Source organism: Melanostigma gelatinosum (assembly GCF_949748355.1).
Source record: "Melanostigma gelatinosum genome assembly, chromosome: 17".
Lineage (NCBI taxonomy): Eukaryota > Metazoa > Chordata > Actinopteri > Perciformes > Zoarcidae > Melanostigma > Melanostigma gelatinosum.
The window spans coordinates 5,156,157-5,175,182 of NC_136650.1; the positions used below are offsets into that span (position 1 = coordinate 5,156,157).

At 43.1% G+C, this 19,026-nt stretch overlaps 2 protein-coding genes across 5 annotated transcripts; one reads left to right on the plus strand and one right to left on the minus strand.

Moving 5' to 3' along the window:
• The first annotated feature begins 1,779 nt into the window (after positions 1–1,779).
• Positions 1,780–13,030, plus strand: ints8 (integrator complex subunit 8). Of its 3 annotated transcripts, XM_079288742.1 has the most exons (28): positions 1,780–1,886; positions 3,243–3,381; positions 4,537–4,711; positions 4,902–5,042; positions 5,197–5,268; positions 6,283–6,334; positions 6,480–6,659; positions 6,881–6,988; positions 7,076–7,228; positions 7,449–7,549; positions 7,713–7,854; positions 8,041–8,111; positions 8,265–8,440; positions 8,532–8,662; positions 8,828–8,938; positions 9,162–9,366; positions 9,604–9,725; positions 10,090–10,274; positions 10,466–10,499; positions 10,607–10,666; positions 10,945–11,006; positions 11,092–11,210; positions 11,411–11,514; positions 11,726–11,776; positions 12,017–12,090; positions 12,164–12,228; positions 12,365–12,408; positions 12,833–13,030. In XM_079288742.1, exons 2-28 carry the CDS (start codon positions 3,249–3,251, stop codon positions 12,947–12,949), a joined length of 2,988 nt encoding a protein of 995 aa, XP_079144868.1. In that variant the 5' UTR covers positions 1,780–1,886; positions 3,243–3,248; the 3' UTR covers positions 12,950–13,030. The 3 variants fall into 3 exon arrangements, 2 of the variants coding, with proteins under 2 accessions (XP_079144868.1, XP_079144869.1); XR_013772776.1 differs by lacking the exon at positions 12,833–13,030 and having other exon boundaries at positions 11,726–11,801; positions 12,365–12,409; XM_079288743.1 differs by lacking the exons at positions 1,780–1,886; positions 3,243–3,381; positions 4,537–4,711; positions 4,902–5,042; positions 5,197–5,268 and adding an exon at positions 6,141–6,179.
• A 148-nt stretch (positions 13,031–13,178) lies between these two features.
• Positions 13,179–18,712, minus strand: LOC306791844 (G1/S-specific cyclin-E2-like). 2 transcript variants are annotated; one of them, XM_079288747.1, is made up of 12 exons: positions 18,586–18,712; positions 17,744–17,771; positions 17,588–17,645; positions 17,442–17,492; positions 16,709–16,845; positions 16,319–16,454; positions 15,720–15,866; positions 15,370–15,465; positions 15,127–15,261; positions 14,834–14,945; positions 14,443–14,600; positions 13,179–13,695 (listed from the first exon to the last, which is right to left on the minus strand). In XM_079288747.1, exons 2-12 carry the CDS (start codon positions 17,755–17,757, stop codon positions 13,624–13,626), a joined length of 1,116 nt encoding a protein of 371 aa, XP_079144873.1. In that variant the 5' UTR covers positions 17,758–17,771; positions 18,586–18,712; the 3' UTR covers positions 13,179–13,623. The 2 variants fall into 2 exon arrangements, with proteins under 2 accessions (XP_079144873.1, XP_079144872.1); XM_079288746.1 differs by having other exon boundaries at positions 13,180–13,695; positions 17,744–17,775; positions 18,586–18,691.
• Between the last annotated feature and the right edge of the window lie 314 nt (positions 18,713–19,026).

A 19,026-nucleotide genomic window follows, 5' to 3' on the forward strand; every position in this document is an offset into this window, starting at 1 on the left:
GCTCCAAGGAGTTGGGGTACAATAACAACACCTCATCCATGCTAAGGCATCACCGTGCCTTGCATGAGAATAAGGAGGAAACTGGAGCTTCACCTAGCCATGGTAAGTCATTACAATATTACAAATGTACCATCACAATTTTTCCCTGTTCACTTTTGTTTATTGTGCAAATAAAGACAGGTAACAGACACTGTATTTATTCTCTTTTAACCAGCCACCAAAAAACAAAAGCTGGATGAAGCCCTCGTCTCCATGATAGTGAAGGACACACAGCCCTTCAGTATTGTGGATGATGTTGGATTCAGGGCATTTGTGTCCAAACTGGATCCCGATTTAAAGTAATAGGATTTTTCAGCCAAACAAAAGCCACCGAAGCAATAAAACGACTGACCTCCGAGGGTGCCACCATTATACGGTCAAAACAAAGCAGAGAGGAAATCCCCCAGGCTTCCACCTCTCATGATGTCACAGGAGGTAATCTATTATTTTACATTTTGAGATTGATTATTCCGATGAGAACACTTAGTAACATGATCTGTGGTTTCCTCTTAGGTAGCAAACTGTGGCATCGTTTAGACACCAGCGTCATGGAGGCACGGAAGACTCAAAATGTAACAGCAGATGCCACTGTGGAGGTCCAGCGCTACCTTTCCGAGCCAAATATAAGCAGGCTGGAAAAGCCTCTGGAGTACTGGGAGAGGCAAAAATTCCTATATGCAAATTTATATAGACTTGCTCTTGCGTTTTTGTGCACGCCAGCATCTTCTGTACCCTGTGAAAGGGTGTTTTCAAAGGCCGGAGAGGTTGTGTCAAAAAAAAGGAATCGTTTAAAACCAAACACTGTTGAGAAACTGTTATTTCTGAATAAAAATGAATAAAATGTCCCGTGTCCTGTACATCACTGTCCAAGTTACACAAGCATATTCAGTCCCCTCTTCCTAGTTCCACAAGCACTTTCACTGTCCTCTGCCTGCTTAAGCCCATGCCATTTTCCTAAAGTGACATAATAACATCAGTACACAACCTGCCATATCATGATACTACCATTTTGGGAAAATGTACACACACAGAACACATTAAAAAAATATTTTATTATGCACATATGTCATAATTTATGTACAGAAATGATTTGGTCATACATTTTTGTAATTCCGTCATTCCCAACAGCCATAACAGACACAAAAATTCAATGCATCACATTATGTGGTTCAGATACAGCTGCCTGTGATTATACACTTGGCCAGTAGGTGGTATCGTGTGCACATGAAGCTTCGAGTAATGAACCCTTTCTCGAACCAATTGGCTGAAGTGTTGCGATGCCTCATGAGGCTTCATCTCGCCATCACTAGTGTAAGGATTTTAACTCTTTAAATTTCATTCATGTGACTAATTGGTTGAAAAGGATTGCGTTTCTGTTCATTTTGTACCATTTGATGATCATCGAAAAAGTTTGTAAAGAAAACTTTTTTCTGATCTTTTCTGAACATCTGAAGCCCCGGTGTTAGGTAAAAGTCTGTTCCCCCGTCAAACTGTGCTTCCCTCCTGTTAAAATGAGAACCCCACCCACCCACGATGGTTAGGGTGAGTTGGTTCAGGTTTTTGTAGGTGGAAACAAATGTCGACGGGGATACAGTATTCGACACAACACAGGCACCAATAATGAATATATTAAACACGCTCAAAATATAAATATGCGCAGACATTGCGCACTCTGTGTCTCCCTGACAACGAAGCGGAACCGGAAATATCGCGGCGAGTTGTCGAAGCGCAGAATGAATAATGTGAGAGTCGAACTGTTCGTGTAGCTGTTCCAGCCTTTCATTTTGAGATTTTTTTGTGTACATTTAGCTCAAATATCTTCTACCTATTCATTTTGGCCTGTTAAGGTAAGCTGGCCGGTCCCTCTCAGTCCAGGCCGGATTGTAGAATATAGCTAGTTAGCTTAGAATATCAGCCCAAAACAACGGAAGCTCTGCAAGCAACAGAGAATGGGTGGAAGGGATGCGCTTGGTTTAAATACTTGCACCTCCGAGCCACGTTGGTTCAGTCATGTTCCCACTCATCTTGTGGACAATTTGAAAACTCCACCCTCTCGGGACTAAACGTTAATCAGACTAAACCTCCCCTGGCCACTACGGAAAATGTAACTATCATTGATTAGTAGCTAACTAACTGCTTTCACCATCCAACATCAGTAACGTTAGCTACCTAGCTGTGTTTCATAGCGTTAGTGTCTGTGGGAGGTCGTTTCTGTAAACACTTTATTTATTTATTTATTTATTTATATATATATATATATATATATATATATATAAAAATCCAGGACATATACTCAATCTGGCCATGTGTTTTCAATAAGGAAACGTTTTTTATTTTTACAAATCAAATGTGCCTCACCTTAATGTAAATATGTATACCCCCCATTACAATAAATATTAGCAGCAAAATGTAATTTTTTTTATTAAACTATGAAAAGTCACCCTGATCATAATCATAATCAGGGTTATGGCCAAGCAGGTTTTCAAATACACAAGATGAGATTCAACTTTATTCATCCAGAGGGAAATTATTGTGCAGCAGTTGAAGTACGTAGTATGATAAGCACTAATATATAGGCCTGGAGTACAATTTAGAAATAAACGTAGTGTCATAAATGGATCTCGTTAACAGTAAGGTGCAAATTCATAACACACATGCCAAAAAGATAACGATTTTACGGTGAGGATCCCGAATAATCAGGTCGATGGTGAGGTGCAAGTGAACAGAGCTGAACAGGACAGAACTGAAAAAATGGAGCCTCCTCAGCACCTCATGTCTTAGCTGTCCGCGGGCGTTTGGTAGATTAAGATGAATATGCTTCAGTGAACGGTCACAATAAGCAATAAATGTAGTTAATGAAAATAAAACATACTTCCAGTTTAGAATCTTAAATATATAAAATAATGTATATTCAAAATACGTAAAATACATATTCACTGTAATTTTCTCAGACTTGACGACAGCATTACTGTTTACGTTACAGTCAGCTGCGTTTAGAAGCTCAGTGTTATTCCCCCTGATGAGTAAACTGATCCTGCATGATAACATGATAACTGTCCTTTTGTTCGCTACATGTCACTGTATGTTTTGCTGCCATACAACTCTAATATAGTCAGAAAAATTCCTTATAACTCTCACTACTGATCACTGTGATGCCTCAAAAGATATAAACAAACGTTCAAATCTTCCTCGCTGTTCACCAGGGGAGGATGAGTTCGGAGACGGTGGACTGGGTGGGGGCCGTGGTCGGCAGTCGGCCCAGCACGCCTCTGCAGACATCCTGGTTTGAGTTCCTCCTGGACAGCAGCCTGCTGGAGAAACAGCTGCAGAAGTCCAACTCAGGTCACTAGCAGTTATGCGATTTCTCGTGGTGGATTTGTAGTGGTCTCTTCATCAAGTAAACCCAGAGCCAACAAAATGTCAAGGATAGCTCAGTGAATACTGATTCTCGTTCAAGATTTTTTGTCATAATTTGGTGTTCATGGCGTAAAGATGCTTTGTTGTATCCCAAATCCTTTGCTTATTATGAATATGTAATAAATAATCTCCCGAAAAGAGATCCTGATGAGGATTAATCTTAATGAAAAGTGGGTTCACTATAAAAAGATAAATCACAACAAATAATTGCAAAATAGTTTCTAGCATGTAGTACATTTCTAAAAGGACCAAAAAGCATTGAAAGGTTGGATGTATTTGTCCGGTCAGTATCTCGAGCGGACACCTTAAATCAGGGGGTGCTTCTAACTGTAAAGTATCATAATTTTGACTGTCAATCTCATCTTTTTGACTTTTAATCTGAGTTTTTTGACTTTCAATCTCATAATTTTGACTTTCAATCTCATAATTTTGACTGTCAATCTCATCTTTTTGACTTTCAATCTCATCATTTTGACTTTTAATCTGATTTTTTTGACTTTCACTCTCATAATTTTGACTTTCAATCTCATAATTTTGACTGTCAATCTCATCTTTTTGACTTTCAATCTCATCTTTTTGACTTTCAATCTCATCTTTTTGACTTTCAATCTCATCTTTTTGACTTTCAATCTCATAATTTTGACTTTCAATCTCATTTTTTTGACTTTCAATCTCATCTTTTTGACTTTCAATCTCATCTTTTTGACTTTCAATCTCATAATTTTGACTTTCAATCTCATAATTTTGATTTTCAATCTCATCTTTTTGACTTTCAATCTCATAATTTTGATTTTCAATCTCATCTTTTTGACTTTCAATCTCATAATTTTGACTTTCAATCTCATAATTTTGACTTTCAATCTCATAATTTTGACTGTCAATCTCATAATTTTGACTGTCAATCGCATCATTTTTACTTTCAATCTCATCTTTTTGACTTTCTATCTCATAATTTAGACTATGGAGATATTTTTATTGTTTGTTTTTTTTGCCTTGTTTTTGGCGGATTCGCGGGTCGTAGCGGGCCGGATGCGGGCCTAAATGGACTGTTCTCACTGATGCATTGATGCGTCTCCACAGACCCTGCACCGGTGCACCTGATCGTCCAGTTCCTAGAGCAGGCGTCCAAGCCCTCCGTCAACGAGCAGAACCAAGTGCAGCCTCCGCCTGACAACCGCAGGAACCGCACCCTGAAGCTGCTGGCACTGGAAGTAGCCGCCCACATGAAGTGGGATCTGGATGCTCTCGAGAAAGGGTGAGTGTGTGTTTGTGGGAAAGGCTCTTTAAACTTACAATGCGGCGGATGCCAGGGGAACTTTAAAACTTGTCCACCTTGCATTTATGGGAGAGGTTTCAGGGTTGCAGAGATGTGTGCAATCCTTCACTTTAGTGAAAGTCTGTTATTGTCGACCTCTAGTGATGATTCATCCTTCTTCCCGACCCAGCTTGACCATTCCCGTATTAAATATGCTACTGAACGAGCTCCTGTGTGTGAGCAAAGTGCCACCAGGGGTGAAACATGTGGACCTGGAGCTGTCCACTCTGCCTCCGACCACGGCCATGGCTGTCATCATATACAACCGCTGGTGAGTGAGATCCACAAGGAAAACACTCACAGACGCACTGGCTGAAATGATTATATTAGACACAGTGTTAAATGTTGATTGAAAAGAAGAAACTGCTCGAATAGAAAGAAGTTGAACAATTCTTTGTGTCCGTTTCTTCTTGTGTCATTCAAAGGGCCATCAGAACCATCGTGCTGAGCAGCTTTCCAGAGAAGCAGACCAAACCGGGACCTCACCAGATGAACATGTAAGTTCTGCTCCTTCCGTACTGTTAACACACTCCGGGTCTTTCTCATTTTTCAGATTTTGTGTGAAATACTGATGTATCCTTTCCAGGAGGGAACACAAAACGAATAAAAGGGGCGTGACACACAGCTATAACGATCTAGAACCACGGCTGGACTCTACAAATGTAACAGTTCCGTTTTGTATTCATAAATTGTATTCATGGTAGATGATCAGATGTGCGATCAAACTTCACAGTTTGTGTAGCTCCTCATAAGTCTCTGTTCTAACCACATTTCTGAACGACATACACCTGATGCTTATGCTTCCAAACTGAATGTAGGCTACATCCAATGCGACTGCTTTGACCCTGACATGATGTTTACAGGTGCAAACAGCTGCGGATGTCAAATTATTATGTCAACAAGAACGTTCTCTTAAATTCAGCACTAATTAGCTGTATTTCATGTCGTGGTATAGACGGACAGGACTGTGTTTGTGTGTGTATATAATCAGTCATATATCATATGTCACTATTTGTATAGTACTTTTAATACAAACATCTGTAGAGCTTCACACGATGGAACATATGAAGTCTTTATTACATATAGCCCATGTGTGTGTTAAATATAGAATGCGTGGCATCCGATCGTTCTTGTCACATTATCCCACGTTGTGAGTTGAATTAACAGTGAATATATTAGTAATGAACACCTGCATGCTCATCTGACAGGGATCATGAAATACAGCGGCATAACTGAACGATGGACTCAGCTGTCTCATTTGTTCAATGCCTGTTGCCTCGACTCCTCCGCTCGCATCTCCCATGGGTGGGATTAAGACGCAAGGCGAGGGAAGGAATCGAGGAGGCACAGAATGGGGAAGTGAGAAAGATGTCTGATGTGGGTCCAGCTAAAGATGTTTACAGAACAAGTAAAGTGAAACATCCAGGCCCCGTTTCACATAGTTTAAAAAGTAGAAATCTAGCTTTTAATGGCATCAAAAGAGTGAGTTCTTGTCTTGTGGCCTCTCGTAGGTTAAGCATTGTGCAGCAGGAGAAGGAGATGACTGACAACATCCTTACTGTGGTGAGTACGAAGTGGAAATCCTTGAAAACGCTGATGTATATGTATATAATCATGCTATACACATTTCCGTATGCCTGATAGTTTGTGGTTTTGTGAAGTCTGTCTAAGGAATTGTCTTTCTTCTCGTATCACGTCACACCCTCAGCTGAAGGAGCAGGCAACCGACTCCATCAGTGTCCTGGAAGGAGCTGTGCAGCTGAAGAAAGACTTCTACGTCCACACCCTGAGGACTCTGGATCTGCTGGCCGCCGACGCCGCTGCCAACGGAGAGACGGAGTCCTCCACCGCAGGGCTTCGCATCAGCGCGGATGAGCTGCACTGTCAGGTCAGTGGACGGCACAGTGTTTGTTTTGGATTTAGAGCATAATTCATTCCGATTACATACAATACGATGCACTTTATTGGTTTCTCCAGGGAGCAACTCGAGAAAAAAACAGCATACTTTCATATTGAATCTACAGAGAAAACGTGGAAATGAAGGTTGCGACTCCAACTGTAGTTTCAGTCAAACGTAACGAATCCTAAATTGGTCTTTTGGTGTTTCAGGTGCATTATGATTTGGGAGGTATTTTCTTCCAGCAAGGCTGCACAGACCAGACGGCCTACAAGAAGGCCCGGGATCACTTCAGACAGACAAAGGAACTGTTAACAAAGGTAGATTTACTTGTTTATTACTCAACTATATCCAGGTTCTTCTTCTTTTAGTTCTGTAATGATCTCAGTCGTTCTTTTTCTTTACAGCTGGACTCGACTGTCCATGTGCACCTGGATGGGAAACGTCTGGCGGGCTACTGGAACGCCTGCAGAGCTTTGACCGAAGACTGCGACCCCTCCGACTCCCAGAACACGCCCTACAATCAGATCAACAGCCTGATCCGGGCGCAAAGCTACCAGGTCAGAGCCGACGCTGCAGGGACTAGTAGGAGACGTGTCGTGCTCATTTTCACGTCCATACTTGTATTTTTGTGTCTCACACCTGGGACTACTGAATGCGTAATGTGGCATGTGGTAAGCTGAAGGTACATGAGAGATGTTTGACTGAGTGGTGAGGGTGAGTATTCAGCGCTGCACATCATGCGTCGTGCTTTATATGATGTGTTCCTCTCTCCGACAGGCTGTCATCGAACTCTTCGTCAAAGACAACGTGTGCCGCAGTTTGCCGAACAACTTCAGGCGGTCTGTCCTCAGGGAGTTCCTGTACAAAGTCCAACAAGGGTGAGAGCACAGTGTGATCCGAAATCAAGACGAAATCAAACAGCTGGCAGTGTGATAAAGCCTATAGATAGATATCATATGTATTGAAAACGTTTTCTTTGCTTAGTTTATAGTGCAGTTTTTTTTCATCGGCATATCTAACAACACATATCGTTTGGGACAGGGAATCGAGCCTGGATGAGGTTTGCTACAAGCTGTGCGTTTGCAACGCCGTCCGAGACGCTTTGGAAGGGGAAGTCCTCAGTGTGCGTTTCCAGCAGCTGCTCCTCAAGCCCAGCAAAAGGATGGTGGACTTCATTTTAGAGGTGCTGCTCTCTCACTCTCTTGTGTCTCAAATAGTTGCGTGTCATTTCAGTGAGTAATGTGGTATAAGCTGTGCCGAGGTTTGAGGAGTACGACGTGTGTCTGGGACGGACCTGAATTCTTCTCACCGTGAATAAATGCAACTGAAAGCTGCTGCACATTTGTTACCAAAACTCTTTGTCCTGCAGGTGTGCACACTTTCTCTGGAGAAGGACCGTCTGCCTGAGACATCCAGAAGAAACATGGCCACGTTCATGAAGTGAGAGAGAGCAGAGTTTAAATTATTACACACTGATGTGTGAGCTGCAGTAACTTCAACTTGTATTTAGTCTGAAGAAGTAGCAGAACCTACAGCTGGTAGGCTCTGGTAACATACCCTCGTCTTTTAAATGAGAGCGTTCTTCTCTTGCAGGACTCTGTGTGAAACCCTGGAGGAGCTGCCGCTGCTGTTCGTGGTGTCCGCTCACAAGCTCTTCATGGAGCTGTTGAAAGAGGACGAGAGGAAGGTCCTGGTGGAGCAGCTGAGGAAGAGATCGACCACGATCAACCTCAGCGCCAAGCCTCTGCCTTCTTTCTATGACATTCCAGGTACAGCACTGGGATGTTTTAAAATGAGTTTGTACATGACATCCAGGTTATCCGTTTGTGTGTTTGTGTGTTAAACTTCCTCCCTCCACAGCGTCAGCGAGTGTGAACATCGGGCAGCTGGAGCAGCAGCTCATCCTCCTGCTGGAGCCGCGCAGGATCCGACAGATCCTCCTCGAGCTCCACGGCATGGCCGAAAGACCTTTCTGGAGGGTCAACAGCAAGGTCAGAGGTCGTTTATGTGATAGATTTCTATAATAAGACCTCTATTAATGGTAATAAACACGATGAACACATTGCTTACTTACTGTGGAAAACATTATTCATTGTCAGCTATAGTGAAATATGAACTGAAATAATTCAAATACCGCTTTCTGTTTGTGTGCACAGTGGGAAGTTCCTCCAGACTACGTCAACGTGATCCTCGGCATTAAAGACAACCTGACAAAGGACCTGGTTTACATCCTCATGGCCAAAGGACTCCACTGCATATCAATAAAGGTGTGCTTACACCATCGGGGCTCGCTTACTTTTCTGGGTTCATAATTATGCGTCACAATGGAAAAAGTAAATATGTCCGGTGAAGAATATTGGAATAAGCTTTACTGACAGTATTAAGAACCCCAAATGGCTTGCCACGAATATATAACGTGCCCTGGTACAAGGACGTCAGCAGGTTGTACATCAGCTCACAATGCTGAATACCCGTTTCCTGTCGTCTCAGGACTTTGCCCACGCCCGGCAGCTTTTCTCAGCCTGCCTGGAGCTCGTCACCGAGTTCTCCCCGAAGCTGAGGCAGGTGATGCTGAACGAGATGCTGCTGCTGGAGGTCCGCGCGCACGAGGCGATGGCGGCCGAGGGCAGCAAGGAGCGACCGCCCCCCGACCTGGTCAGCAGGGTCAGAGGGTACCTGGAGATGAGGATCCACGGTGAGGATATGGAAGTACTCCGGGGAGTTGTTCATCCACCTGTAGTTTGTTTTTAAATGTTCAGAGCTGTGGTAAATCTTGCCACTGGTGCTGCAGGCTTGGAATACTTGAATGCACTCTGATATTATATGTGAGCAGCATCACAACCTGCTCTTCTGTAGATTAATACCACAGTGGAATAAGAGATCATTTATGAAGTTTGGACATTTTAGAAAAAAAAAGTTTTCTTGCCTCCAGATCTGCCGCTGCGTCAGGTGGTAGGAGAGGAGTGTGTCGCCTTCCTGTTGAACTGGAGGGAGAACGATTACCTGACTCTGCAGGTGCCACCATCTCTGGTCATGAACAACCCGTACATCAAGGTAAAGAAAGGTCTCACTGCCTCATTGTAGCAGGTATGGACGCTGTCATTCTCTCTTACACTTGATGTCTTCTGCGATTTTAATGCTATTGTATTCATGTTTCCTCTAACTTCCCTGTGCTACTGTAAGGCTCTGTATGCTCTTTCATGGTACAAGTGGTGTGCTCACTGAATTTATTAACATCCTAAAAGTTCATTATTCAGTTGCAATAATACGCGAGATAGGGTCTAAACTACCATAAATTTGCACATGCAGGCAGATATACATATACATCTTGAATTAAAGATGTTGACGTTGAAATTAAGTTAAATTGACCCCCCCCCTCCCCCTCCCCCTCCTCCTCCTCCTCCTCCGTGTCCGACAGCTCGGTCAGCTCCTGGCGTCAACATGCAAAGAGCTCCCGGGTCCTAAAGAGTGTCGGCGCACGGCCAAGGAGCTGTGGGAAATAGTGGTGCAGATCTGCAGTGTGTCCATCCAGCACAAGAGGAACAACGACGGCAGAGTGGGCCTCATCAAACACAGAGAGTCCTCCATGGGCATCCTGTACCGGTACGCCATCAAACATCCCTCTCCTACTTCAGACTTTAGAATAATGCAGAGATAGTTATACGCTGTATACACACACGCACGCACGCACACACACACACACACACACACACACACACACACACACACACACACACACACAGGCGAAAGAATCATGCTCATCCTGGTGTGTTTTCATTTTCTAACCCATATAGGAGCAAATTCATCACTTTCATCAAGAAACTCAGAGTAAGTATTCAATAGACTAACCCTAATCCCATAGTGGATGTATGACATTTACATTGGATGAGGTGCTATTGATGCAAAAGTAACGAGCTTCATGATGCGTGTCACAGGAGCCGTTGGTGCTGACGACCCTCATCTCACTGTTCGTGAGGCTCAACAGCATAGTGCGGGTAGGTCTTTAATTTGAGCCGTTACATTGTTGAATTTTGCACACTGATTGCTAAAGTGTGCCATCACTGTGTAGAGTCTCAAATAGGCTGTGTGGTGGGAGGAATAACCCACAGCACAACCAGGGGGAGAAATGGCTTTAATGTTGCTGAAAGTGCACACATACCACAGCTTGATTGTAGGTTTTGCTGCCGTTTCAGTCGGTACACGTAAAGTAGTTCTCTGCTTCTGATTCTCACAATCTGCTTGTCTCTCTCTCTCTCTCTCGCTCTCTCTATAGGACGATATCGTAAATGAAGTGACGGCAGAACATCTCACCATCTGGCCGTCTGCTCTTCCAACGTAAGAAACATTTTGGTGAAAAGATTTCTCAAACAAAGCCAGTAAAAGTGACGATGGTGTGTGTGTGTGTGTGTGTGTGAGACAGCATACAGGCCGTGGACGTTGAAGCTGTGGCTGTGACGGTCAAAGAGCTGGTGTCCTACGCCCTCACCCTGAATCCTAACAACCAGTCGTGGCTCATCACACAGGCGGATATCTACTTTGGTGAGAAACGCTCCAGCAACCTTTTGCTTTTCTTCAGTGACATCTGCTGCAGAACTGAATTGAAGTTCCTGCTCCTTAAATGCTCACCAATGGATTTAAGCTAAAAAAGCAGTAAAGCTAAACTGGCGAGTGTGTCAGAGTTTCCCAGACGTCTGTTGGACTGAAGCCTTCTTGTTCGCCTCTTTGTTTGTTTTTTGCAGTGACCAATCAATACTCCGCTGCACTGAACCTTTACCTCCAGGCCGGAGCCGTGTGCTCGGACTTCTTCACCAAAGCCGTCCCCCCTGACGTCTACAGCGACCAGGTAGATCACACGGGAAGCACTGCGCCTGCTTTCTCCCCGCAGGCTTTGATCAAATCCAGAGCAATTGAAGAGTCGAATAATTACAAAAAGAATACAACACAACGCATACTCTATGAGCGAATTACAATGATGTAAACCGATAGAAACGTAACATGCGTTAGTCCACTGTAGAATGAATCAATCGTCTCAGAACACTGACTGTTGTCTGCAGGTCCTGAAGAGGATGATCAAGTGCTGTTCAATGATGAACTGCCACACACAGGTCAGAGGTCCATGCAGCCCCGACAGTGAAGTAGTTTAATTGGTTAACAGTTTGATTCCTGCAGCCGTGCCTCTGAAAATGTCAAAGTAACCTGAAGAAATCCCTCTCAGACTTTATTACACTTTCATGTCAAATGTTTGTTTCCACACGCTGCAGTCACAGAATCAGAACATAGTACATTGTGTTAGCGCACCGATTTCTTTTTCCGTATTCAACTAGTTTGTCTCTCGTCCTCATTAGGTTGCCGTTCTCTGTCAGTTCCTCCGAGAGGTGGACTACATGACGGCGTTTAAAGCTCTTCAAGAACAGAACAGGTACGTCATGACACGGTCGAACCAGCAGCACTACTCTGAACGTCTCTTACATCTTTTCCTTCTTCCACCACAGTCACGATGCCATGGACTCGTTCTACGACTACATCTGGGACGTCACCATCCTGGAATATCTCACACGTATCCTTTCTTTGAGTTGATGGAGACAAACACAGACCGTCAGAGAACTGGCTTGTATTGTAACGGGGTGTGACTTATACTAGAGCTCTTTAAAAAAAACATCAACATCTGTGTCCCTCCTTGACTGGGCCTTTAGATATTCACCACAAACGGGGCGAGACGGAGAAGAGACAAATAGCGGTAAGCAGAGGAAACCTGCTGAGTTGCATCTCTGTCTTTCTGAAAAACGTCTTTTCATCATTGTGTGATGCATTTCAGATTGTCCACTGGGTTTAAGTGCTGTGTGTCATGTTTCCAGCTCTTTTAAAACACGTTTTTTCCTTCAAATTATCTGAAAAATGTAAAAAAAATTCACCAAATGTGTTTTTAGTATTCACTAGACAGAGCATTCATTTGGCGAGGTTAAACACTTCGGCCTGAAATTGGATCTAAAATGGAGTTTTAGATAGAGACGGTAGTTTTGTGACCATAATTCAACATCGTCAGTTTAAAATGCTGTTCGAGGATTTATGTGCGCCAGACATAAATCTCAAAATCTAACCTTTATATCTTCTAAGTCTACCCTTACAGAGAGGCTGCTTTAACTTCCCGACTCTTTCCCCAGATAAAAGCGATCGGACAGACGGAGCTGAACACCAGTAACCCAGAGGAAGTGCTGCAGCTGGCTGCTCAGAAGAGGAAGAAGAGATTCCTGCAGGCGATGGCCAAACTCTATTTCTAGGAGACATGTCCGCTGTCCAGACTTTTGGGGGGGTGGGGATGTATATTTTATTTTGTGGTATAAAATAAATACAGTTGCTCAAATGTACATTTGTAATCATTAAAAAAAAGAAACTCATCACTGACTCTCCACAGCCCTGAGTTACACAACAAATAGCTCGGTAAAGATTACTGAGCAACACTGAAGCGCACGCCCTTTATTAAGCCGGGGCTTTCTGCCGCATGGCTTTCATCAGGGGTCATACTCAGTGTTCACACATGAGCCGACAGGCCTAAGCAGTGTTTCAAAAGGTTTTAATCGGTTGACTAGGACCATATTTAATATGCTACAGGAGTAAACGATTGCACATCACTTTCAGTAATATCACATTTCCTAGAAATGACATTTGACACTTTTTAAAAACATTCTCCTTTTCTTAAAAGCACCCAGTTGCTAAAAAAAAGAAAAAGCTAAAAAAAAAAAAAGAGCTTTTGCCGAGATTTAAGTCTTTTAAATATTCTGAATAATGTAGTCAGCGAAAAAATGTCACATCAGCAGGTGTGAACTCCCATCCAGACTCAGTGTTCCAGTAAAAGTCTTCCTTTCTTCCCTGTTTCCAGTTCACAAGGCTCGTGTCCGTGGGACCTTCACTTCCTGTGTCCTCTTTGCTCACAGCAGAGTCTTCCTCTTGTGGTTCAGTGTGTGCACGTCTTCTCTGTGCTGTTGGGAGGAGTGAGGAACTGGTTATCCTCCTTTTGACTGACATCCTAAAAGAAAAGAAACGGGTTGAAAATCAGAAACCAATGAGATAGCGTTGATTGATATTTAATGAAGTATATATTATGGCAGTTTTTTTGGGGGCTTGAGCTTCGACGTTAAATGATTCAGCTCAATAACTAAATCGCTCCTAAATCTGTTTTGGTTCTTTCTCCATCCTCGTGTGTACGAAGCGTAAACCGCACAAAGAGAGCAGATCACAACATCTTTAAAATGAGTTTGGTTTTACACTTTAATACGTGCAATTATAATCTATTTTACACTAAAGGTTTTCATATTGGTGAGTAAAATGTAACCAAATAAGGACCAGGGCTGTAACAATAGTGGAACATATCCATCCTAGTTTAACTGAGCCAAAGGTCTCATCTTGCAAAGTCTGACCAACAGACTAAAACCAGTCCTCACTTTACGATCATTTAAACCAGGACTTCATCGTATTTAAGTAGCTGAAAACTAGTTTTTGTTCCATTTGCTTTAACAATGACTTAACAGAATCAGTTTTAGCTTTTCCGGCAACTATGTTGATCAACCGATCAAAATTAAACTGTTATTGTTACCGACTTATTCAATCAAGAGCAGGGACTACTGTTTTAAGGACGTATTGTTTCACAATTTTGAAACATTTGAGATGAATTTGAAATGAGGGATGCGCTCACACTTGCTGATAACATTTAGCTCTAGTCCCAAAGAGGGTCGAATGCACTTAGCAACAGCCCAACAGGAAAAACAATACCAACCAGCATGGTCATGTACTGCGTGTGCGTCTGGACGTCGTGTCTCTCTTCTTCCTTTATTCCCGCAAAATCCTTCAGCGGCGCTCTGCCGAGCCAGTTCGCCGACTCCACAAAGGGGGCCATCCAGTCGACACACAGCTGGACGGCGTCTCCCGACAGACCTGAGCGCAGAAAGTCACACTGCGGTTAAAGGCCGTGATGTCTTTGACAAGGGGTCAGCCAGCGCGTCGACGTTACGGATACAACGTTGACTGAAATATTTCCCGGATTACTTCTCACAGTGCCAGAAATAAACATAGCGACTCAGCTCTTTCTGATCCAATTTTCCTCCTGCTATCAGGCTCCAAAACTTTCCCATTTCCATTTCTATAAACGTAACAATCCCAAATCTTACCTGACACTTTCTCAGCCGTTTCCCTTTGAATGAAATGACTCAGGACGGCGGCAGCCAACACTCTATACTCAAAGTCCAGAGAGTTTATGTTGAGGATACACAGGTCTAAAAGCTGGACAAGGAAAGAATGAGATGAGAAAGAGCTCCGATGCCACAGGTCATGGCAGCATGTTCTTACAACAGAATGAAACCCAATAGCCCAGCCCGACAAAAAAGGGTTTGTGAGAAGTTACATTTTGACCATTTTTAAGTCGCGAGGTTTGCGTCGAACAACGTGAAATCCAAACACCTACCCGTGTCATCTGTACGTAAGCGTCCTGTGGAAACTGCGGCTCCAGCAGGTCAGAGTCGCCGCTCATCGACGCCACCTGGAAGTAAAGCTTCAGCCAAGAGACGGCCGTTTCGGGACAAAGGTTCCACCTCAACGCCTGCGTAACAAGCACAGAGTTATTAGAATTATGCATAAAACCAAAGCAGGTTATTAAAAAGAAGAATAATAATGAGACAAAACGTGGTCCTGCTGGTAATCGCATTACCTTCAAAATGATTAACTCCATCTGAAGGATCTCCTCTTCGTAGTAGGTCCCTGCAGTCATGTAGGCCATCTGTGAGAGCTTCGGAGGACAGGCTTCCTACAAGGCAACAAAAGAGCAGCCGTACCCATCAGAAATGTGTGCACTGCTGTCATCAGACTCATTAAATACCTCAGGATCAACGGGTCCGTTTACCCCATTATAAATAACGGCTTCTCAACTGGCTGTTTTGCACCAAACAGGCAAAATGTGGAACGTCTACATGCAATCTGATTTTGGGTTCTCCTCACAGTGCTGCGGTTAAATTTAGTTTGAAGGATTTGTGGGAAAGGAAACCCGATTGTGTTCCTTACCTCCATCTTTGATGCTATGAAGAGACATGTTATCCCAATGAGCTGCAGCATGCCCTTTTCAATGTTGTCCTGCGTCAGCATGAAGCGGTCAAAGTAGTCCTGAGCCAGGTAGAAGGTCTGCCGGTGGAGAGTGTAGGCCTCGCTCACCTGGCGAAACGACAACGTAAAGAAATGTTGGTAAATCTGTTCTGATGGGGGATCTCAATACAAGTTATGATTTTTGCAGTTTTCAGTTGATTTGATAAAAGAATAAAAAATATTTAGTTGGCCTGATGTTTAAAGTGAATTTAGTGTTATTATAATAAACACTGCTTGTGTCAAATACCCAAAACATGGCGGATGAATAAAGGTCAAACTCACTTACTTGGTTAGTTTTGTACGTTGCTATTTTAAGCATTTACAACAATGAGACTCTTACAATAAAAATGAGGACCGCCACTGTTTCACACAAAGTTGTACCATCATGGACGAATACCCAGAAATGAGAGAAGCAAAGATAAATGTTTAAGTCAAACAGGTGTGCGTTTGTTTATCGAGATTCATTTACTCCAGTTGAAGCACGTCGGCGGCATAAATCTGAGATGCAGTTGATGACGCACCTCAATTAACCAGTCGAGGAGTATTGATCTCATCGTGGGTTGTATTGACGGGTGTTCCTGCATGAAGCTCTTGCTGTGTCTGTAATTATGCTCCCGGCCGAGCATCTTCACCCACACATCTTCAGGAGATCCCCATCTGTAACACGCACACAAATAGAGCCGCAACAATCAGTCACATGAAAATACATCAGCAACTATTTGGATCATTATTAAAGTACAAACGACAAATATTTGATTGTCCCAGCTTCTGGAATGTGAGAATTCTGGTGTTTTGTTTCATCTTACGTTGTAGTAAATTGTACATATTTGGGTTCTGGGCGACTACATCATGAAACGGTCAGGGAGAGGATATCAGATAACTGAGTCACACCACGGCTGAATGATAAATACCCAAGATGAGGCAGAGGCGACGGGCGCACTAAAGAATCTGTGGAAGTGGGAGCTTCATCACAGTCGGCCCAGACTCTCTTCTCAGCAGTCTCAATGAGGACGGACGGCTTGGCGACACCTTTAAGTACCAGCTGGTTCTGAAAACGGAGAGCAAGCCGAAGCATGTATAAGCAAAGAGCGATGGACAGCACAGGATAGGCACTTGGGTTTGTTTACGTTTTGGCGAGAGGCTCTTTGCGACATTATTCCATGATTGTTTTTTTGTTCATTCCGATGGTACTACTTGCACTTCGTTTTACTGTAAGAACACTGTGCACACATTTATTAAGTGATATATTTTGTGCCCTTAATACAAAACTTACCCAACACTGCACATCCACTCACTGCTTGCTCTATATGCACTCTCACATGCCCATACATAACACTCGGTGTCGGTACTTTATCCATAGTCCTTCCACTGTCACAGCGTATACACTCATACATTACCTCCCGGCTGTTTATTCTCTGTTTATTGTCTACTGTTAGTACTACTTGTACAACATACTATGTTCCTACTGCTGACCTTAGCATATTCATACACACTGTTAATACTAATATATACATACATACAGACATACATGTATTCATAAACCCTACTGTTTAATCCACTTCCTATGTTGTATTCTGTTCACTACCTGTGCAGTGACAGGAAAGTTGAATCTAATCTAATTCGATCAATAAAAGATGAACATACCTTCTCACACTGCAGCTTTGACAGGGGCTGGACCTTTTTTCTGTTGCCTTGCTGAAGGAAGAAAAAGAAGAAACGTATGTCAGACCTTGTAGAATATGATTGTCGTGTAATGACTTATTAAAGATGTGCTGTGTCCTCTTCCTTACCTTGCTTACTCTGCCTCTCTGCCCTGGAGCATTTTCACATCTTCTCTGCAGGCGAACGCTGCAAAGACACCAAAGTCAAGTCAACACGGAGCTAGAGATTTCACAATCTCCAGATTCAAACAACAAGTCACAGGGCAGGACAAAGAGGTCATTTACCTTCGTCTAGACATGTTTGCTGCAGCTTCTGTCTGGAAAAAACAGAGAAATAAAAGTCGGTGTTTGCTAACAACATAACCAGGAAGTTATGGCCCTCAGATGGAAAGGGTAGCAGCCAGCTGCAGCTATCTTTCACACAACATACTTTCATTACAAACCACGCCCGATGAAAACACAAAAAAACACATTGTTTCAGGGATTAGACCTAATCATACGCGCCAACATCATTAATGAGCGCGTAATATGAACGCTAGCCACCACGCGCGAAACAAAAGGTTGCTGCTGAAACGTCAATCTAAAGACACTTTATATCAACTCTAGGTATCTTCCTGTATATTTCTCAGGATCCTGCAGTTGTTTGAGATAAAACGACCGTGAACAGCACAAAGAGACATGCAGCAAAAGCCCCCCAAAAAGCTTCAGCTGCTCCCTTCATGCAACAACACAAAGGCCCAGGGAGGACATCTTGTGCATAGTTCCACGAATAAAATTATATGAATTCAACACTAACCGAAGACCAGACTATGCTCATTTTTTAAACAATTCATCCGTTGTTGTTTCTTTTGGCATTGCTGTGCAACGAAGTAGTTTAATCATGATTCAGGTAATCATGCGACTTTACCGACAGAAACCAGGAACAGACTGCAAAGAACTCGGAAACTAGTTTCTAATACTTGGGTCTCAGATCGGAAGCTATTACCAGGATAAAATTAGCTATCTTTGAAGCTATCTTGCTAAACGCAACCACTCGGACTACAAGCTCTACAACGACCGACTTAACAAACATATATCAGCAAAACAACAAACTGCTGCTGCTGTGACTGAATCATACGGTTACACACCTGCAAACAAACCAGCTACTTGAGTGAGAATGATTCCGAACTGTAGAGGTGAAACTACGGAGCTAAAGAGACTAGCTAAATCTACAGGAGCACTACCGTGATCAGCTTACCCTCCTCGGTTCCGAGCTCAAATTAAAATGATGTCCAGTTGGCGCTGGCGCCAACAAATGAACGTTTGCGACACATTGCGCATGTGTACAAATACTCCCAACCCAAAACCATTCAACCGGAGGTTTAAAGAGGTTCACCTTAAATGTACAGGCGAGTAGCTTTAAGATAAGTGTTTGTATTATTTTCTTTTATCGTCTCTTTGCTTTAGTCTCAACCTCCTTAACGCATCGAGTAGAGTTTGTTCTTAAACACGAACTAAACCAGCAACTAACGCTACGTAAAGAAACCGTCCGAGCCGACTGCTCATTACCAACTCAGATGTTTTGTTTT